The sequence below is a fragment of the Acomys russatus genome, chromosome 5, assembly GCF_903995435.1.
Source record: "Acomys russatus chromosome 5, mAcoRus1.1, whole genome shotgun sequence".
In the NCBI taxonomy this organism is placed as follows: Eukaryota; Metazoa; Chordata; class Mammalia; order Rodentia; family Muridae; genus Acomys; species Acomys russatus.
This window is the reverse complement of record NC_067141.1, coordinates 62,602,781-62,623,951: the sequence shown is the minus strand read 5'-3', so window position 1 is coordinate 62,623,951 and position 21,171 is coordinate 62,602,781. Positions and strand designations below refer to the sequence as shown.

Genomic DNA, 21,171 nt, shown 5'->3' with positions numbered 1-21,171 from the left:
ATGTAGCATCTCAGTGTCCTGACAGCTCTGAACTCACAGCTCTCAGAAAGGACTCACGCCTTGGGACCACTGTAATGAAGCCTTCTTCCTCTCCCACGCATGCACCCTCTCATCCTCTTTCCTGCTCATTCTTCATCATCATCTCTGGCATGGTTTCCCTGCTCATCTTGTGCTCCTTGTTAGGATAAGCAGTGTGGTGGGGCCCTGTTCAGGAGCAGGCGCCTGGTGCCCACCAGAACCTTTCAACGGACTGAAAGTGACAGCAAGGGAGGATGGGAGGCAACCTGGCCTCAGGTGTACTCAGTTTTTCTGATATAATTGGATGGGACATAGCCCTTTTTCCCATTAACTTCAGCCAGCCACCACTCAGTATTGCCTGTGATAGCTTTAAACTCAAGGATCCTGAGTCTCTGACACTCAATTCATTTGGGTTCACACCTTGAAGATATAGACAGAAAAATAGACCTGTGTGAGGGAAAGAGAGAGGGTTAGGAACCTGTTTGCAGCAATGCTGTGAGGACAACAGTGTATGCCTGTGTACTGAACACCTGTGGGCCTGAAAACAAGGGGTTTTTTTTCTTTCTTTCTTTCTTTCTTTCTTTCTTTCTTTTTCAAGATAGGGTATCTCTATGCAGACCAGACTGTCCTCAAACTCAGAGATCCACCTGCCTCTGCTTCCAGAGTGCTGGGATTAAAGGCATTTATTTGTGTATTTATGTACATAAACACTCTATTTGCATGTATGACCGAATGACAGAAGAGGGTATCAGATCTCATTATAGATGGTTGTGAGCCACCATGTGGTTGCTGGGAATTGAACTCAGGACCTTTGGATGAGCAGCCAGTGCTCTCAACCGCTGAGCCATTGCCCCAGCCCTAAAAGTAACTTTTTTTTCTTTTTGACCTAAAAGTAACTTTTATTCGCCTGTTATCTATCTACCTATCTATCTATCTATCTATCTATCTATCTATCTATAAAAGTAACTTTTATTTGTCTGTTTTAAATGTTGTCTTGGAGGTTTATTGCCTCTGTCTGCAAACCTAGGCCTGGCTCTAGAAGCTCCTAGCATCTGTACAATCTTATCTAGGCCTAGAATGCTTTCAGCTTCTGAGACTTATTGCTGAGCAAGCTCACCCTTACTAGTTTTCTCTGAATTCTGGCTGGCTGGTTCAACTCAGCTGTTCTGGCTCAAACTCCTCTCCAAGATGACTGATTTAATTTGGCTTCTCTCTCAGCCTTGGACTGAATTGCTCTGGATGGCCTCAAACTAACTCTAGCAATCTGTCTAATCTTCTGGATCTTTCTCATTCTCTGGCTCATTCTGTCCTCACCTATGTCTGGCTTGTTCTAGCTTCAATCTTTCTCTGTAAAACTCTCCCTGTAACACTGCCTCTGAATTCCATAAACTGAACTGCCATGAACTCAACTCGCCTGCACTGCCTTCAACTCACTTACTCAACCAAAGTGACTGAACAAAACTGACTAGAAGATCTGCCTGCCTCTGTCTCCTGAGGGCTGGGATTAAAGGCATATACCATCACGCCTGGACCTAAACTTTTCTCTATCTGAAACTTGCTCTGTACCAGGTTGGCCTTGAACTCAGAACTCTACCTGCCCATTTCTTAGAATTACAAGTGTGTCTGTATTCCAGCCAGAGTAGCCATGTTGTTGGATTAAAATTCCTTTACATCCATCCATCCGTTCACTAAGCTCACCTGGAATACATAGACCATATTGGCCTCAAACTCATAGAGATCCATCTGCCTCTGCCTCCTTAGTGTTGAAACTAAAGGCCAAGACACTGGCCTCCTTTTTGAAAAAAAAAAAAATTGTATCTGTGTGTGTGCCTTTAGAGGCCAGAAGCCTGGATCCCCTGGAGCTGGAGTTACACGTGGCTGTGGGTCACCTTAAAGGGTACTGGTGTTGGGAACCAGACTCAAGTCCTGTGCAAGAACAAAGCATGCTCTTAGCCATGGCACCATCTCTCTAGCTACCGAAAAGCCCTTATCTGCTGCTCTAAGAGCACTGTGCCCTTTGAGTAGCTAGTATCTGTTTCCGCATGAACCCTTAAGGTTTCTCTCCATTTGCTTAGGCCATTTCTCAAGAGCAGCCACACTGCCTGCAGCACTGGTTACAGACAGTGACCCTCACAGCCATGCATGCTGAGGCGCGGTCAAGCACTGCTCACTGTCCCCGGAGCCCACGGTGTGGAGCTGGCGGTTCACTCACAATTCCTCTGTGTCTCTGCTCTGCTATCCTCAAGCTCAACTGGCCTCTCAAGACAGTTTCAGTGACTTGGTAGATTCTTGCTGAAGCAGCAGTCTCACAGTTCTAATTTTGGTGCAGCTCAGCTTAGCTTTCTCTTCCCTTAAGGCTTCGTCATGAGAGCAACAGCAAAAAAGAAAACGCAACAGCAGGCTTCAGACCACAGGGCAGAGAGGAAGCGCCAGATGGCATTTGTTTTCTGCTCCCTCGCTGAGTCTTTGATCAATCACTGCAGGCAGCAGGAAGTCTCCATTTTTCTTATCCTGCATACAGACAAGCAACCGAAGGGTTTTCCCTCCCGGAAGTAGCAAAGTACCACTTTCTGGAATGCTAACCTCGCATAATCTTATCCGCCTTCTTACCCTTCCAACCATTTCACAGTCTCTCTCTATTCACCCACTTGAGCAGACCAACAGTCCTTTCCTGAATATTTTCATTTATGATTTGCAGACCCGGCCTTGAACATCACAAACGAACCACTGCACCACTGGACCCTTCTCCTTGGCTGGCGGCACACAAAGCACTTTCTAGAAAGGACTGGAAGCCTATGAGAAAAGCTCTAAGAGCTCTGAAATCCTTCAGCCACTGTCTCAAGAAAGAGCCAACACTCCACCCGCTCCTCACACATCTCCCCTTCTCTCACACAGAGCATATCCTCCATCTCCCGCCACCCCCTCTTCTCTCCACCTCCTCCTCTCCCTACCATGATTTTCCTCTAGTCACTGCTGAGTCGATGAAAGTTACCCACAAATACATCTCCCCAAGTAGAAATGCAAGAGGAGGGCTTTTCACTGCCATTATCCTGAAGATATTAACAGCATTACAGCTATAACTGACCAAACTATTACCTGGATCAACATCAATTACAGCACTTGCAGAGTTCAAACAGAACTCAGAAGTCTGCCAAAGTCAATAAATGGGGCCTCCATCCACAAGGGCCACCTTACCAGCTCTTTGCTGAATGTCATCGTATTTTATGACACTACTCATGAGTCAAAACCAAATGTAGTGTGGCATTACAGTAGCTGTCCACAGTGGCCTCCATACATGCTCAGGAAAAGTTTGAAAGGTTATTGCTAACCTCTTAACAAGGTTAATAAGCAAGACAGATAACAACATTTATAACACAAACCCCTGCTTTTAAGATAACAGCAAGTGAATGCACGGGCAGAGAAGCCTCCAAATTCACCAGACAAGCACTCTTTCAAACTCTTATGAAAGAAAACCTAACTTCATATGTATATCCTAAAGCGAACCATTTTTATTTTAATTTAATGCAATCTCTCTTTTTGACTTCTAGAAACTTTATGGGGATGTGCTCACAATGAAAAGAGAAAGAAAATACAACTCTTTGGTTCTGAAACTGCCTACAGAAAGCCAACAGAAGCTTCTGATGCGTTCGGACATACTACCTTAGAAACGGTAAAGCACTAAAAGCAAAGCCCTTTAACAGAAAATAATTAGTATGAAACAGAAAGATGCAGAAAGATCACCATAGGCTTAAGCTCCATTTACTGCGACCACAGAATGACTGCGGTGTCCTTGGCACACACTCCCCAGAGCAAAGGTCACTACAATTGCTCCTGTGAGGACACCTGGGGTCTGTTCCCAGCAGCATGGCACCATCTGTGCACCACCACAGAACACTGACTCAAATTTCAGCACGTGATTTAGGAATAACTTCAGTAGGAGAAGTGTAAATATACTACATCTGTACTAATATTAAAAGTCACAGCACAGGACTTGCCTTAAATCCTTCCGAACTGTTGATAAACGTTTTCCCCATGACTTCTCGGTCCCTGGCTGGTCACTGTATTATCAGCTAGTGCTCCCTGGTACTCAAGCAGCAGCTGCTACTACAGGAAAGAAAAGAAAAAAGGAGGGAGGGAGGGACGAAGGAAGGGAGGGAGGGAGGGAGGGGAAGGGAAGGGAAGGGAAAGGAGAGGGGGAAGAAGGAAGGAAGGAAAAGAAAAAGCAAAGCTTTTGTTTGTTTTTTCAAGACAGGGTTTCTCTGTGTAGCCTCTGATGTCCTGGAGTTGCTTTGCTTTTTGGGGTTGGTTTTTTGGGGGAGGTTTTTGTTTTGTTTTGTTTTGTTTTTTCAAGACAGGGTTTCTCTGTGTAGCCTTGGCTGTCCTGGACTTGCTTTGTACACCAGGTTGGCCTTGAACTCACAGCAATTCACCTGCTGGGATTACAAGCATGTGCCATTGCATCTGATGAGTCAGGATCTTATGGCTGTCTTTAATAAATTCCCTTTGCCTCACTGTCAGACACCAGTGCTCACTGCTTTTAGGGCACCTGCAACTACGGACAACCTGAGCCCGCAGGAGCCATCATTTGGGTTTGCTGTAATCTGGGGTTCCATGAGACAAGCGGAAGCCATGCTAATTAAAACACTGGAAAGGAAGAGCAATGGCGTGGCGGCCTGCAATGGCAGTGCCAGTTCGAAGCTTCTTCCCTGGGGAAACACAGTGACTTTCAGGTCAACTTGGTCTATAGAGTGAAAGCAAGCAAAAGCAGAAATAAAACAAGAAGGGAGAGGAGAAGGAGGAGGAGGAGGAGGAGGAGGGCCAGGAACAGGAGAAGCAAGCTGTGTAAAAGAGCCTGTCTTATCATAATGTACGTGCCCCTTGAGAACATGGACTCACTGACAGCACATTTGGTTGGTTACTCATGGGTCTCTTTGGATTCATTTATGATTAACTTTGTTCCTGATTCTTAACTGTGTAGCATTCCTGATTTTAAAATGACTATCTCAACTGTTCACTCAGGTGTGCTCTCCAATGAGGTTATGAACTCAGGAGCCACGTTTCATTCACCTTTGTACCCCAGTATCTTATATGACGCAGCGAACACACAGCAAGGACTTAGAGAGTGTCCGACTCCTAGATGTCTCGTGGAGGCCGCCACTGTGGCGTTTATACATTCGGCTGTGGCAGTGGGTATGTAGCCATCAATAAAGTGGCGACAAAACCACAAGGCTGCTGACTGCTTAAGTAGTTATTTCCTGGATCTGGTCACTTAGGATTCGGTGACTAATAAGAACTCTGGGTCACTCTGTGGCCTGCAGACCACTCAGTGTTTTTACTCTTCTCTATCTGTGCTGCTGCCGCCCCACTTCAGGCTGCCCTCCTCTCCGCTCAAGTATTACAGTAAATCTCTCGGCTTTCTTATTTCCTTCTAATTCATCCTCCATCATGCCATCAAAGTGAGCTTGTCTGCTTGCTTGTTCTTCAAGAGAGGATTTTCTCTGTGTAGCCCAGGCTGGCCTCGAACTCAGAGCTCTCCTGCCTCTGCCTCCCTGAGTGCTGGGATTAAAGGCGTGCGTCACCATGGTCGGCTAACAAATTTCTTAAGGTCAGTTGCTTATAGCCACCCAAATACTATATTCTCTCTTGGAAAAGACTCCAAACTACAAATGAACAGGAGTTCTAGCAGAAGGGAGGTTGAACACACAAGCAGCTTGAGAAAAGGCACCAAACGGTCTGTGTATGGCAGACCAGCAGCACCTACGCGTATCATGGCTCTCAAGACAGTTTCCCTCTCTCTCTCTCTCTCTCTCTCTCTCTCTCTCTCTCACAACACAATTTTAACTGATTGACAACAAAATAAACTATGAAATGAGAAATTCTGGGGACAGACCAGTGAAAAGTAAGACTAGGCATCTGTCACAATTCTGACCACAAAAGCTTTATGCAAAGTGCTGCTAGAGGAGTCTGGTGAGATTCACTTCGTCCTTATGAGAAGGCCGCTTCTATGAGGATGCTTGTGGCCCCAGGTGCTATTTTACAGCCAACCCTGTAAACAGAAAGAGGGCCAGTACAGCAACTTCCACCCTGCTGGCTAATGTGGCGCCATGGTCTCTCTGTCTCTGAACATCAAGTTATATGAGCTGGAAGGGTTCTTCTTCTTCTTCTTTTTTTTTTTTTTTTTTTTTTTGTAATTATTATTATTTAAGTCAATCTGAGTTATTACTTGGAGCCCAAAGTCTCCTGACTCATGTCTAAAAGCAATTCGAAAGAAACAAAGAAAGAAAAGAAAAGAAAGAAAGAAAGAAGAGCTGGGTGCAGTGGCGCATTCCTGTAATCTCAGTACTCAGGGAGAGGCATGCGCGCGCTTGCACACACGCGCACCCGCGTACACACACACACACACACAAATAAAAATAATATTTTCTAAAGACAACACTTAAAAGCTCAGAAAAGCATCACATTTAACATGATTCAGAAGAAAGCTGAAATAGCTATATTAATATCACACAAGATTTCAGAGCAAAGAACAAAACCAAGGATAAAGAGGCTCATTTAACGCCGCCGGGCGTGGTGGTGCACACCTTTAATCCCAGCACTCGGGAGGCAGAGGCAGGTGGATTGCTGTGAGTTGGAAGCCAGCCTGCTCTACAAAGCAGGCCCAGCACAGCCAAAGCTAACAGAGAGACCCTGTCTCCAAAAACCAAAAATAAATAAATAAAAATAAAGAGGCTCATTTAACAAAAACAGAGAAGTCAATTCATCAAAAGCATACAACAATCCTAAGCATGTCTGCACCAGCAAGCCTCAGTCCTCCCAGACAAGAAAACAGAAAGCTTGTCTTTCATGGTTGAAATACAGCGCCAGCATTCTTGACCTAAAACTGCACACGGCCAAAATGGGACTTAGGACCTTTCTTATGAGATAAATGACATGCAATTTTACTAATAAAAGTATCTCTCTCAGGAGTCAGGGGTAGTAAGTGCATTGAAGACTTCATTTTAAACAAGAAAGACAGCCAAGGCTGGTGACACAGACTGCATTCCCCAGGAAGCGGAGCTGCACACTGACTGCAAGTTCAAGATCAGCCTACAGCGTGAGTTGCAGGTCATTCTGGGCCTGGGAAACTTAGTGAGAACCCTGTCTCAACAATCAACATTTTTTCAAGGGTGGGGACCCAACTCAGTGACAAGAGTGCTTAGCAAGCATGAGCAAGACCCTGGGTCTGTCGCCAGCACTGCAAAAAAAAAAAAAAAGCTTATAACTTCAGCAGCAAACTGATTAGAGTGATCTGAAGCTGACTCACCTCTCGTACTGCCTATCTCGGGGTAAGGAGGTGCCCCAGTGTCGTAAATCCATGATTAATAGAAGTAAAAGGACACAGGGTATGAAGAAGAGCCCCAGGAAGGCCACCCGCTGACGGAGAAATGGGCTCACTGTGGGCACAGTGAGGTACCAGGAGGCTGGGCAGAGGTAGGAAAAACTGATCCTGGAACGACACAAACATTAAGTCTTAAACCACTATAAATTTACTGTTAAAAAAACAACTATTTTAAAACTAGATGAAAGCCCTCAAGGCACAAATCCATGCCAAGAGAAGTCTAAATGTTTTTTGTTTGTTTGTTTTTTCGGTTTCAAATTGAGAGAAAAGCACCTTATGGCTCATGGTATTTCTATTATGCAGTTTAGAAAGACTTGATATAGGCCAGGCGGTGGTGGCGCACGCCTTTTAGTCCCAGCACTCAGGAGGCAGAGGCAGACCAATCTCTGTGAGTTTGAGGTTTAAAAAAAAGAAGAAAAATAAAGAAAGACTTGACCTTCCATTTCCAAACTTTGCCCTTGAGTGCAACTCAAAGATTTAATTTAGTGTTAATGGAAAGACCAACAGTCTCTGGGAGTCACTTCCTAACACTGGTGAATCGGAGAAACTGCATCATGGCCACTAGTAATGCTGTCAAGAAACCAGATGGTTAGAAACATTATTTCACTGAGTTTTTGTTTTGTTCTGGTTTTTAGTTTTGCTTTGGTTTTTTGTTTTTGTTTTGTTTTTCTAGACAGGGCTTCTCTGTGTAGCCTTGGCTGTCCTGGACTCACTTTGTAGACCAGGCTAGCCTTGAACTCACAGAGATCCGCCTGCCTCTGCCTACCGAGTGCTGGTCTTAAAGGCATGCACCACCACCGCCCGGCTTGAACTGAGTTTTTAAATGGTTTAACAAATTATATACACAAGAAGACTTTTTTTAAAAATCAGTTTTAGCAGATACATAGTGAAAACTGAATCTTTGCCCTGTTTCTACCACCTTAAAAAGATAACCACAGGTTATTATTGGCCTTTCAAACAAATAATGCTTTGACGTGTTGGCATGCAACTCACCAGGATGCAAAGTTCAGCAGCCTCAGATCCAAGCCACTTAGCCTCCCAGCCGTTCAACACACACACCTATCTACCACCTTCCACTGGGCCCTCTACCAAAGATACCTGGGTGCAAACCTTACCTAGCCATGGATTCCCTTCAGTGGTCTAGTCGTCTGTCACCTCCTTTTCCTTTTGCCCTGAGAGGGTGGCCTCCTAGTCCCCGGCATCTCCTAAGGCTGCAGCCTGGAAAAGGTTGACTGGCTTTCATACATACCTCCAGCAGTGTCCAAAGGGCCGGATCCCCGAAATGACAGCACACTTCCCTCCCACTGTACTAACCCCTACACTCTGTGTCCGTTCTCTCTCCTGCCGTGGTCCCAGAGGGCCGTACAGCGAATCCTGGGCGCAGGGGTTTCCTGTGGGCCAGCTCCGCGCACGCTGAGCACGCCACCCCAGGTGGTGGGGATGGGGGACCCCGCTTCCTCTCCCCGTCCCTCTCCATCCCGCGCGCGCTCTCCCGCAGTTCCACTCACAGGATCCCGAGGCCCGCTCGCCCCTCTCCACAGCCCGGCCGGGTCCTCAGCGGCTCCCCGTGGTTCCCAGCACAGCCGGAAGGCAGCCTGGCCCTCGGCGGCGCCACGTCCCCAAGGAAACCGCACCGAGCCAATGACAGCAGGGACCCGGAGAGGCCCGCCCTGCGCGCAGCCGGAGCTACGGACGAACCGGCGGCGAGCCCACACTGAGCAACTGTTCACATCGGGGCCAATCCCCAAGGGCGCCCGGCCCCGAATGCCCGCCCCCGGGCCTAGAGCCGCGGCCAATGGAAAAGGCGTCGCACCCAGACTCCGCCTGGAGGGCGGGCGGGGACCCGCAGCCCGCACAAGTGAGAGGTCAGCGACTGCTGTGTCGCCAGCTCACTGCGGGTGGCCTCCACTACTGCTGCGTCCACTGTTGAACCGTTCCTGTGGGTGGGTGGGTGGGTGGGTCTCGGGATGTTCACCGCAGCCATGCACCAGTTACCCACAACCTTTCCTCCCACAATGGCAGTTCTTCCATTCCATCCCTTTTGCCCACAAATTGATGTCCCAGGATGATTGCCATCTCTCGTGATAGAAACATTGTGAGGAAAAAAAAAAATTGGAGATAATGATGTTCGCATCAAAGCGCTCGTGTCCATTCCTTCAGCGTTGATTGTCTACTGTGTGCAGAGAGTGAATATTCGTGTGAGTGTCCTCCGGGACCTTCCGGTGATGCGTACAAAAGCAGCGGACCTTTGGTGCTTTTATTCCTTGCTTACACCAGCCTTGTGTCTCATTGGCATAAAGAAGTTTCTTGAATGGTAATAATAATAATAATAATAATAATAATAATAATAATAATAATAATAATAATAATAATAAAAAATAATATAAAATCTAAAGTTTTCACAACCTGTCTCTTTCACCACTGTCCACGACGCATCTACTGCGTCTCCTCGCCTCTGGGTTAAGTTTCATCTCTTACCGACACCTTGCCAGTTTGGACCTGATAGTTTTTGTTCATTCTGCTGCTTCAACCTGCTTTGACTATCAGCTCCTACTCATCGCTTACCTTTGGTTTAAGAGTATCCTCTTCCAACCGGGCGAGGTGGCACACGTCTTTAATCCCAGCACTTGGGAGGCAGAGGCAGGCTGACGGAGCCTTGTGAGTTCGAGGCCAACCTGGTCTACAAAGTGAGTCCAGGACAGCCATGGCTACACAAAGAAACCCTGTCTGGGGGGGGGGGGAGGGAAGAGTATCCTCCTCCAAAAATCTTGCCCGGTCTACCTCATTAGCAAAATATATACCTGCTTTTACACACTCCCAAAGCTCGGCCACCCTTTCACACATAAAACACCGCTAACTTGGGATCTAAGTGAACACAGGAACAGAGATGAAAACTAACGTGAGATCAGTAGTGACTATTCCGTTCAAAGCTGGCTGTAGCCAGTGACAGTCACTGTCATTGCATTTGGCCGGGACTCGAAGCTGTCAGAGGAGTAAAGTGGGTTAATAGTGAAAGGGACAAGGGCTCATATAACTCTATTCATAGCCGAGAAAGGCTGAGGACTAGGTGACCGGGTCAGAGTAACACCACACTCTCTGGACGGGCCTGAGTTGGAGAGGAAAAGAGCAACTAAAAAAGAAACTAGCCTGGGGTACTGGTGCGTCTTTAATCCTAGCACATGGGAGTCAGAAAGACGGCAGATCTCTGCTAGTGCCAGGCCAGCCCAGTCTACATAGTTTCAGCATAGGCAGGACTATATAAAAAGACCCTATCTGAGGCCAGCATGGTGGCGCAAGCCTTTAACCCCAGCACTCGGGAGGCAGAGGCAGGTGGATTGTGTATCGCTGTGAGTTCGAGACCAGCCTGGTGTTACATTAAAAATGTATCGGTTCAGCCTAAGATTGCTATAAAAGACACAGTCTGAAGCTTACTTTAAAGCTGCCAGCACTACGCTGGGCAGAATCTGAACTAATATAACTCTACTCCTAAACTATGGTAAACAAACTACTCTAAACCTCATATATCATACATATACCCCAAGCATTTGCCACTATGGTGCTCCTCCGGCCATTCTCTCCCTCAGTCCTCCTTAGCAGTCAACCTTCTCTCTCGTCAACCGTCAATCCTCCCTCTCCAGGAAGCCCCGCCTTCCACTTCCTGTCCTGCCCAGCTTATTGGCTAAACAGCACTTTATTGACAGTTGTTACATCCATTGAAGACATTCCTCCACAGCCTGGTCTACAAAGGGAGTCCAGGACAGTCAAGGCTACACAGAGAAACCCTGTCTCGAAAAACAAAACAAACAAATAAACAAAAAGACCCTATCTGGCTGATTGCTGCAGAGGTTGACCAGCATTTTGTCATCTTTGATCTGACTTTTGTCTCGTTTGACTTTCCCTTGTGCTACGCTGTCGTTCAGGTTGCCATTTTAACCTGTCCTTTCTCTTGGAACCTTCCTCTCTCAACTTCTTCTCACCCAGTCACCACACTGCGTTAGTGTTATAATTAGCCTGGACCCTGAAAGCACACTGAGGAGAAAGTAGACAAGCAGATGTGGGGGGCGGGGAGGATGTAGGTTAGCTGGGAGAGTGTTTTCCTAGTGCAGATCGTGAAACTGTCCCACTTTAAGCAGGGAGCGCTCGCCTCCAAAACCTTGTGTTTGACACCCACCCACCCATCCCCCGCGCCCCCAGCACCACAGAAAGAAAACAAAACAAAAGCCTGCAGCATAGTGGTGCATTCCTGTAATCCTTGGAGTCTGGGCCAGAGAATCAGACGTTCAAGGTCACCCTCTGCTATAGAGCTAGTTTGAGGCCAACCTGAGCTATATGAGAGAGCCTGTCCTGAAGAAGAAATTGTGGGGCCCAGCTTAATGGCACAGTTCTTTAACCTCAGCACTTTCCTAGGAAGCTGAAGTGGAAAGGCTGCTGTGAGGCAGTCAGGACTACACACACACACACACACACACACACACACACACACACACACACACACACACACACACTCATGCAATCACACACACATGCACATTGCATAAAGTTGGTATTACCAACAAAATTATATAATTATCGATAATTTTATTATTCCAGAGAACAGTTCAGTACCTAAAGAGAGGAAGACACAGAAATAATTCAACAGTTGTTTTGGAATACTTTTTTTTTTTTTTTAAGAAAACATCTTTGAGTTCCAAGTCTAAAATATGTATGTATATTTTCTTTATTATTTTCCGAGAGAGGGTTTCTTTGGTTGTCCTGACTCACTTTGTAGACCAGGCTGGCCTCCAACTCACAGAGATCCGCCTGCCTTTGCCTCCCGAGTGCTGGGATTTCAGGCTTGGGCCAACACGTTGAGCTAAAATATGTATATTTTAAACTCCAGTGCACCAACAAATAGGTGTTTTAGAGGATAAATAAGATTCCCACCTATTTGTAAACAATACCTAAATCATAGGATTTGTGATCTATGTTAACTTTACAATCTAAAGGGGCATTCTGTTATAAAACAGAAGAGAAAACTACACTTTAATGCAAAGAGTTTCTCATTACACTTTCTTTTTGTTGTTGTTTTGAGACAGGGTTTCTCTGTGTAGCCTTAGCTGGATTCCCTTTGTAGACCAGGCTGGCCTTGAACTCACAGAGATCCACCTGTCTCTACCTCCCCAGTGGGCCACATGCCAGGCTCTTGTTCTACTTTCTTTGCAAATTTGTCTCTGACAGCTGGTTTGGACAACACTTCCTTTAACAAGTCCATTTGCCCCCAGGCATGTGCTCAGCTTGATTCTCTACAAAACCCTGCCATGCCTATCTCATTAGCAGCTCATAAGGTTGAGCTCTGAGGTTTCCAGCCAGCAGGCCAATTCAAAAAAGGGTGAGACCATTTCTCTTCCTCGTTTGCTGTAACCCTACGACATGTTGAAACAAATTATAGAAAGCTGCGCTTCAAAACAAGTTTTTAACTGCTCCTTAAAGGCTGGTCTGCAATTACATCAAAATTTTTTGTCAACATGTCCTAGATGCCCAACCCTGAACAAAGTCTGCCAACCCCCCAACACAAAACTGCCCCACCCCCTCCACCCTCACCACAGGGTGTCAGGAACCCTCGCTCCCTCCCTGGCTCCTTCCTTTTCCCTTCAACTCTCACAGCCACCCGTTTAACCTGTAAAGGTTTCTCTCCCATGTTTAATCGTCCTCCTGTGTGTCCTTTCAGGCAGCTCACTGTTCAAAGCCAATCCTGCCATCTCTCCACTCATTTTACCCACCCAACCCTCCTCCAAAATGCTCATCTAGAACAAAACACCCTGTGATTAGCCCTTATGGGAATCTACGCAGGAGTCCTTCTAGGCTCTCTCACCTCTACTTTCTTTCCTCATTTCCAGTGTGTGTGTGTGTGTGTGTGTGTGTGTGTGTGTGTGTGTGTGTATCAAAATAAAATAAAAAATGTTTACTTTTTTGTTTTTCAAGGCAGGGTTTCTCTGTATAGCCTTGACTGTCCTGGATAGCTTTGTAGACCAGGCTGACCTTGAACTCACAGAGATCTGCCTGCCTCTTCCTCCCAAGTGCTAGAATTAAAGGTGTGTGCCACCACCCAGGCCAGTTTCTGTTCTTAACTTAAGGACTGTAGAGTATTCAGCAGAGAAGACTGCTCGGACCTGCATTTAAACCAATAGAAAGTCTTTATTAGCCTGCTGGTGAGTACACTGGATCTTAGTCTAGCACTGAGCCTTTCTCATAGTGGGCTTTTAAGCACAAAAAACACATTCTAGGTTGACACACTTCCGATGCAGAACCGCAGGAGCCAAAAAGCAAGGTTAGTACATCTAGAGACTTTCCCAGAACTATGGGCTTTGCTGGATTAGGTATTTGTTTTAGTTTTGGTAGGTGGTGCTTTCTGTGTGCTGAGCTTTACGGCCTAAATGGTCCTTGCATCATGGAGTCAGTAGTGCTAAGGTCTCAGGGTCTACTAAGGTCTGGGGTCCTATTACATAAAGACCTGAAGTCCTCCCTAGAACCTTCTGAGCACATTTCTGACTGTTATTAGGCCTGCCTCCAGACTGTGCTCTCCAGGACACTATCCCGCCCTGAAATTATTGTGGACCTTACTCATGCTGCTTCTTGACTTAAAATCCACTAGCAAAGCCGGGCGTGGTGGCGCACGCCTTTAATCCCAGCACTCGGGAGGCAGAGGCAGGCGGATCGCTGTGAGTTCGAGGCCAGCCTGGTCTACAAAGCGAGTCCACGATGGCCAAGGCTACACAGAGAAACCCTGTCTCGAAAAACAAAAATAAATAAATAAAAAATAAAATCCATTAGCAACTATTCTCTTCTATTCTATTACGTGTACATGTGTTTTGTGTACAATGCCTGTGAAGATCAGAAGAGAGAATTGGATCCCCGGGAACTAGAGTGATCTGTGGTTGTGAGCTGCCGGATGGGAGCTGGGAACTGAACCCAGGTCCTCTGCAAGGGTAGCAAATGCTCTTAACCATGACACCGGCCCTGATGTGGCAATTCTTTACTCCAACAGGGTATGGGGCATACTCTTTCCACTCCTTAGCATGGTGTGCAGGCCTAACAGTCAGGAAATTTCTCAGAGCATTCCAGGGAGGATTTTATGTGCTTGTATAACAGGGCCCTAGACCTTAATAGACTCTGAGATCTTAGCACAACTCAGATTTTGCTCACTGCCTGTTTACCTGTGGGGTAAGCATGTGTTTGTGTATGAAGAAGCACCAGGCTTCAACACCAGCCCTGGAGAATAAACTGTCATTGGTCTAAGTCAATCATGGAGGGCCACACCCTCACCAGACCTCAGTTTAAACGTGGGCACACAGTGGAAAGTTAAGTAATGATCCTGACTGGAAGTTAGGCGTTATGGAGAGCTGGAAGGAAGAAACCATTTCTCCACCTTAAAAACAAATACAAATCCTTAAAAAATGTGTAAGATAAGAGAAAGAAGGCCCTCTGCTCTCTGACATAAACTTAAGGATATAATGCCTGGTGGTGCTACAGCGCAGTCTAGGAATAACTGAATAAGAATATTATGCAAGGGTCTGGAGAGATGGCTCAGTGGGTAAGAGCATTGTCTGCTCTTCTAAAGGAGCTGAGTTCAATTCCCAGCACCGGCATGGCAGCTCACAACTGTCTATAACTCCAGTGCCAAGGCATATGATACCAGTGCACATAAAATAAAACTAAATAAAGGTTATTTAAAAAAAAAGAATATTATGCACAACAAACAAACAAGCAAACCTAGGCCCTTGATGGCATCATTTACTAAAGCTGGCCAAGACTAAAGTGTGTGATATAAACAGTATTGATGTATTTTTGTAATCATTGTCCCGGGGAGGGCACTAGCGAATAGAATCCTTGTGCAAGCTAGGCAACTTCGCAGCCACTAAAGCTACAGTTCTAGAGCTTGTTTTGTTTGCTTTAAAGCCCAGGCTGGCATTGAACTCAAGAGACCTCCTCCCCTCTGTCTCCAGAGTGCTAGGATTACAAACCTGTGCCACACACCCTACATTGGTGTGTTATCATTCTTCCAGACACCCTTTAATTCCTCTCTTCCACTTATTCTATACATCTATGATGTAGGCATCATAGGATTCACACTTTACATCAGCAAGTCTGTTGGCACTAAAAATATATACAGAGCCCGCTGTTTCCCACTAATCTTATTGCTACCATCCTGGTCCTCTGCTACTATTCCTTACTATATTGTTGCAGTCTCTGAACTGGCCTTGTTCCCACATTCTATTTGAACTCTTTGATCAATGTGAATCTTTCAAGTCTAAGATCAGACCTCTCTCAACCTTCTTCCTCCTCCTCCTCCTCCTCAGAGCAAAACCCGACACTTATAACTTACCAGCTCTAGGTCTCTGCTGCCGACCTAGTGGACTCAGTTCTTACTGCTGTACCTGTGCCGTCACCGCTGCTTCCTTTACTCATTTTACTCCAGGCTTGCTTACTACTTCTAGAACATGACGTACATGCTCTCACTTTTGTAGTTTTCCTTTCCCCAGAGATTTTGTGCACTTTCTCGTCCCACACCCTGCCCACCTGTTGGCCTCCTTCAGTCTATATTAAAATATCACCTCAGTAGGACCCTCCTTAACCACCCTACTTAAGATTGTAACTCTTACCGGGCAGTGGTGGCCCTCGCTGCCTTTAATCCCAGCACTCGGGAGGCTGAGGCAGGCAGATCACTGTGAGTTCAAGGCCAGCATGGTCTACAAAGTGAATCCAGGACAGCCAAGGCTACACAGAGGAACCCCGTCTTGGAAAACCAAATAAATAAATCCTGTGACTCTTCCCACTCACTCCCAACTCCCAATGTTTCCTATGTCATTGTTTAACTACAAAGCGTTTTACTCATTCCATAGTTATTTTGTTTCCTAGCCCTGGGTATTGAGCCTAGGGCTGTTGGCAGGCTGGGCCAGCATGCTCCCACTGAGCAAAACCCCTTGTATTACCTACTGGGTTACTGTCTGTCTCCCCAGAACTAGAATAACAACTCTATCAAAGCAATAATGTGGCTTCAAAAATGAAAAAGAAAGCTCAGAGTGTACAAATAGGTGGAGATCGCAAAGAAGTACTGTTAAATAAAAATACTGATAAAACTGGACATGGTGATATGCACCTATAACCCTAGCCCTTGAGGGGACTGATTACGAGAATGGAAGGTTTGGTGCTAAGCCGGGTTACAGACCTTGTCCCCCAAACTGAAAAGAACAAACAAAATACTGACAGAAGACAACAACAAAAACATCTAATCATGTGTGTTCTCTAGAGAGCAGAAATGAATGAATGAATGATGAATAAATGAATGAATGAATGAATGAATGAATGAATGAATATGTAGTCTAGGTTGGCCTGGAACTTACTATGTAGCTGAGGATGATAGAGTAATTTGCCAAGAGTGTGGAACCATGAACTACTACGTCATAGAGACACTCGAGCAACCCTTTGGAGAGGCTAGTGTGGGAAGTAACTGAGGCCACCTGCAGATACCCAGCATCTGCTCGGCAGTCAAATGACCCAGCCATTGAAGAAGTATATTTCCCGTCCTGGCAAGTCTCTGGGTAGCTATAGTCCCAGGCAACTGCATGAGATCCCTTACCCACAGAGATAATAAATGTTTATTGTTTTAAGACACTAAGTTTTATGGTAATTTGTCACTAAATAGCATATAACCAATATACAATCACACAGGCTTAAAATAAATGTATACGTTGGGTGTACATTGTAAGCCCTTCATAATAGGTGTTAGCATTGTTGTGTGATGCATGAATGTCTGTCTTCACCAGATTGCTGCTCATGCCCCCTCCCCAGCCCCTCTGCCTCTCTTCATCTCTCTCAGGCCCTTAGGACAGGCCTGAGCATCTATAGAACTGAAGTCCAACAGATAGCTCTTGAGTTGAGCCAATCAAATCCAAGAGTCATTTTTGACCATTTGTCACTACAGGGATAACGTCCCACTTGCAGTTTTTACCTGCTCTTGTGTAGTTGCAGTTGATGGCTTAGAAGCCTAAAGTTGCCCCTCCTCACAACTACCACCCCATCCTGATCCGCCCATCCTCATTAGGTGCTTGTTATCACTTTAGGCTGCCCTTGAACTCAGATCTTTCTGCCTCAGCTTCCAGGGTGCTAGGATTACACTACTTATTACACCTGGAATGTCTGCCCTAGAGATGCCAGTGTGTAATGTAAAGACAAGGAAGACAAAGAAGTTGAAGAGGTCAAGAGTTGACTAATTAAAAGAATGAAAAGGAAGAGGGCATTGAGTAAGTAGAAGCCTAGGAGGAGGCAAAGATGGCGGCTGTAAATGAATGTAAGCTGAGGACTGGGGCTCAGTAAGATAGCATGTGCCTAGCATGGGTAATGGCTCTGGGTTTGATCATCAGCTGGGGAACTGGGGGAGGGGCTGGAGAATGGAAGGGGCAGAGGGAGGGAGAGACAAAAAGAGGGAGAATATGAATTAATACGAGAATATATGAAAATACAACCTGGAGCACAGCCAGGGAAAACCCATGCAGATAGTTCAGGGTGTCTATGGGTTTGAGGCCCACATATAATGCCCCTAATGCCCCCCAATTTTTTTTTTTGTTGTTGTTTTTGTTTTTGTTTTTTGAGACAGGGTTTCTCTGTGTAGTCTTGACTGTCCTGGACTGTCCTCGAACTCACAGCGATCCACCTGCCCCTGCCTCCCAAGTACTGGGATTAAAGGTGTGCGGCACCACCGCCCGGCCTCCAAAATTGTTTGTTAATGATGACAATGTGATTATTAATGATTGCTGACTCCAAAGCCTTGTTTGGTCACTTTGATAATGTGTCCCATATTTATACCACAAAGGATTGAAAATACAACCAATCCAAACCTCATTCCTCCTGATATCCTGTGTTCTTTGGATGTCAAGGACAACAGACTATTACTTTATTTGGTAACATTCAGGAAAGTTTTTTTAAAAAAATATTTTGTTTAATTGTAATTTATGTGCATTGGTGTGGGGGTGTCAGATCTTGGAGTTATAAGAGACAGTTGTGAGCTGCCATGTGGTTGCTGAGAATTTAACTCAGGTCCTTTGGAAGAGCAGGCAGTGCCCTTAACCACTGAGCCATCTCTCCAGGCCCAGCTTTTTTTTGTTTTTTTTTTAAATTGAGATAGGGCCTACTCATGTTGGCCTGCTTGGCTTCAAACTACTATGTAGCCAAGGATTGATCTTCAAATCCTGATCCTTCCAAGTGCTAAGATTACAAGCAAGTACCACTATGCACAGCCGAAGAAGCCTTGTTGTTGTTATTATTTGTTTGTTTGTTTGTTTTTGTTTTTTGAGACAAGATTTCTCTGTGTAGCTTTGGCTGTCCTGGACTTACTTTGTGGACCAGGCTGGCCTCGAACCCACACTGATCTGCCTGCCTCTGCCTCCTAAGTACTGGGACTACAGGTGTGCGCCACAATGCCCAGCTGCCTAGGAAGCCTTTTTAATTCTAGCCATTTTATGTAAGGGTTTCGTCTGGTCTTTGTGGGCCTGGCATTCACAGTTGCTGTTGTGAGAAAAAACTTGTGAGATAAGTCAAATTTACAACAAGATGATCACATGAACATGTGTTCTGGTTTGTATTCTATTACTGTGAAAAAACACTGAGAAAAAGCAGGTTAGGGAAGAAAGGGCTTATTTGGCTTACAGTTTCAGGTTGCAGTCCATCACTGCAAAAAGTCACTGCGGAAATTCAAGCAGGGACTGAAATGGATCCATACAAGAAAGGCCCTTAATGGCATAGCATCCAGCTTCTTCTTTTTTTTTTTTTTTTAATTTTTAAAATAATTTCTTTAATTTTATTTTATGTGTAAGGGTGTCAGATCACCTGCAACTGCTGGGAATTGAACCAGGGTCCTTCGGAAGAGCAGGCAGTGCTCTTAACCACTGAGCCATCTCTCCAGCCCCATCTAGCTTTCTTATATAGTCTAGGCACACTTGCCTTGGGATGGTGTTGCCCACTTCTGGTTGGACCGTCCCACATTATCAAAACTCAAGACAATTCCCAACAGACAAAGCCACAGGGCAATCTGGGTAATTCCTCAATTGAGACCCTGTCTTCCCAAGTGACTCTTGGGTGTGTCAAGTTGACAATTAAAAGAAAAAAAATAATCAGGACAACAAAGGACACTGTCAGTGGTCATTTTGGCCATTGCTTGGGAGGGGGTACTATGATGTCATGGATTTCTGTAATGGTTCACAAACATTTATAAAGGAAACATGAATATAATAATTTAACTCTCAGTCAGAAATACTTGTTTAGTTTAGTTTTTGTTTTTAGTTCTGGTTTTTTGAGGCAGGGTTTCTCAGTGTAGCCTTGACTGTCCTGGACTCACTTTGTAGACCAGGCTGGCCTTGAACTCACAGCAATGCACCTGCCTCTGCCTCCCAAGGGCTGGGACTAAAGACATACGCCACCACGCCCAGCCAGAAATACTTGTTGAGTAACAGTTTTCTCTGAGGATTGGAGCATTATATCCTGCAGGAAGATAACTCGAAATAGCTTCAGGAAGTCCCTGAAACTTACGAGATTCATTAGGCCCCTCCCTGCCAGAGTAAACAAGTAAAGCTGAGAGTCCCTCTCCGACTAAGAGAAGCTGAGCAGCAAAGAAGATTCTCAGAGGAGGAAAGCTGCAAAGATTCTGAAACCAACAGCTGCCTGCAAAAAGCAGAAACCAGCTGAGCTGCCTGGAAGAGGGTTAGACCACACGAGGCACCTGGAAAGGACACCCTCCAACTTGTTGAGCTGATGTTCCAGGTTCCTAGCTTTTGTGAGCGTTGCCCATGGTGGGGTGGGCTTTGGTGATGCAGCTGTCTTTGAGTCATCTCCTCTAAGTAACCCCGGTTAATACTTATGGTTCACCAGGTTGGACTTTGGTAGTGGTGTCTGTACTCTGGTCTGCTGTGAGCTCCCTGCCAGGGATGGGTTGACATGTCTCTCCTTTCCAGGAAAAGCTGGGCCACACACCAAGTACCTACTGCCATTATAACTATCACCACGTTGTAGGAGAAGAAACTGAAGCTGAGGTCCAGTAAGGGACCCTTGCAACCCTGTGCTATCTTCCTTGTTCTCATTTCCTGATGGGGACTGGAGAGGAAAGTAGGATGGGATGCGTTAGATAAAGCTCTTCCTCCTTCCTTCCTCATTCTGACGAATTCAGTTTTGTCAGTTTGTTACAAACTTGATGTAGAGAGGGAAGTAGTAGGCTGTGTTGGTTCTGTGGAGTAAACTACAGATCGGCCAGGTCTGGTCTCACAGCCCTATAACCACAGCTACTTGTGGCTAAAACACAGCAGGAGGATCACAAATTCAAAGCCTGCCTTGACTGCGGAGTGGGTTTGAGGCCAGCCTGGGAAACTTAGGGGAGATCTTGTCTCAAAATAAAGTTAAGGAGCGGAGGGTTCACACTGGAGCTCAGTGGAAGAACACTACCTAAATGCACAAATTCTCGGTTCAGTCTCCACTACCACAAATGCAAAAGCAGACATTAAGTTAATCTTCTTTGTAGAAATAAACAGTAAAAAGATGGTCTTGAGTGACTAACAGGACTTAGGAAAATCTGCAGTTGTTTGGGGGGAATTTATTTACAAGCTTTGCAACAGTTTTGTCAATGCTGTATGGGTATTAAAATTAAGTCAGCAAAAAAGAGTGGCAGTGAGATTTGTGCTGAACAAAAATGAACATGCATTTTCCATACCAAATTTTCTGTGTCTGCTCCCGCTGAGTTTGAATATAGTTAT

General features: G+C 45.6%; 1 protein-coding gene across 1 annotated transcript in view; it reads right to left on the bottom strand.

The window, feature by feature from the left end:
- The window catches only part of Entpd7 (ectonucleoside triphosphate diphosphohydrolase 7), a 35,485-nt gene extending 26,435 nt beyond the window's left edge, over positions 1 to 9,050 (bottom strand). Inside the window, exons 1-3 of the mRNA XM_051146608.1 lie at positions 8,905 to 9,050; positions 8,512 to 8,614; positions 7,322 to 7,504 (exon numbers count right to left, since the gene is read on the bottom strand). Coding sequence (XP_051002565.1) covers positions 7,322 to 7,504; positions 8,512 to 8,519 — 191 coding nt within the window. The 5' untranslated portion in view covers positions 8,520 to 8,614; positions 8,905 to 9,050. The remainder of the gene's footprint in view (positions 1 to 7,321; positions 7,505 to 8,511; positions 8,615 to 8,904) is intronic.
- Between the last annotated feature and the right edge of the window lie 12,121 nt (positions 9,051 to 21,171).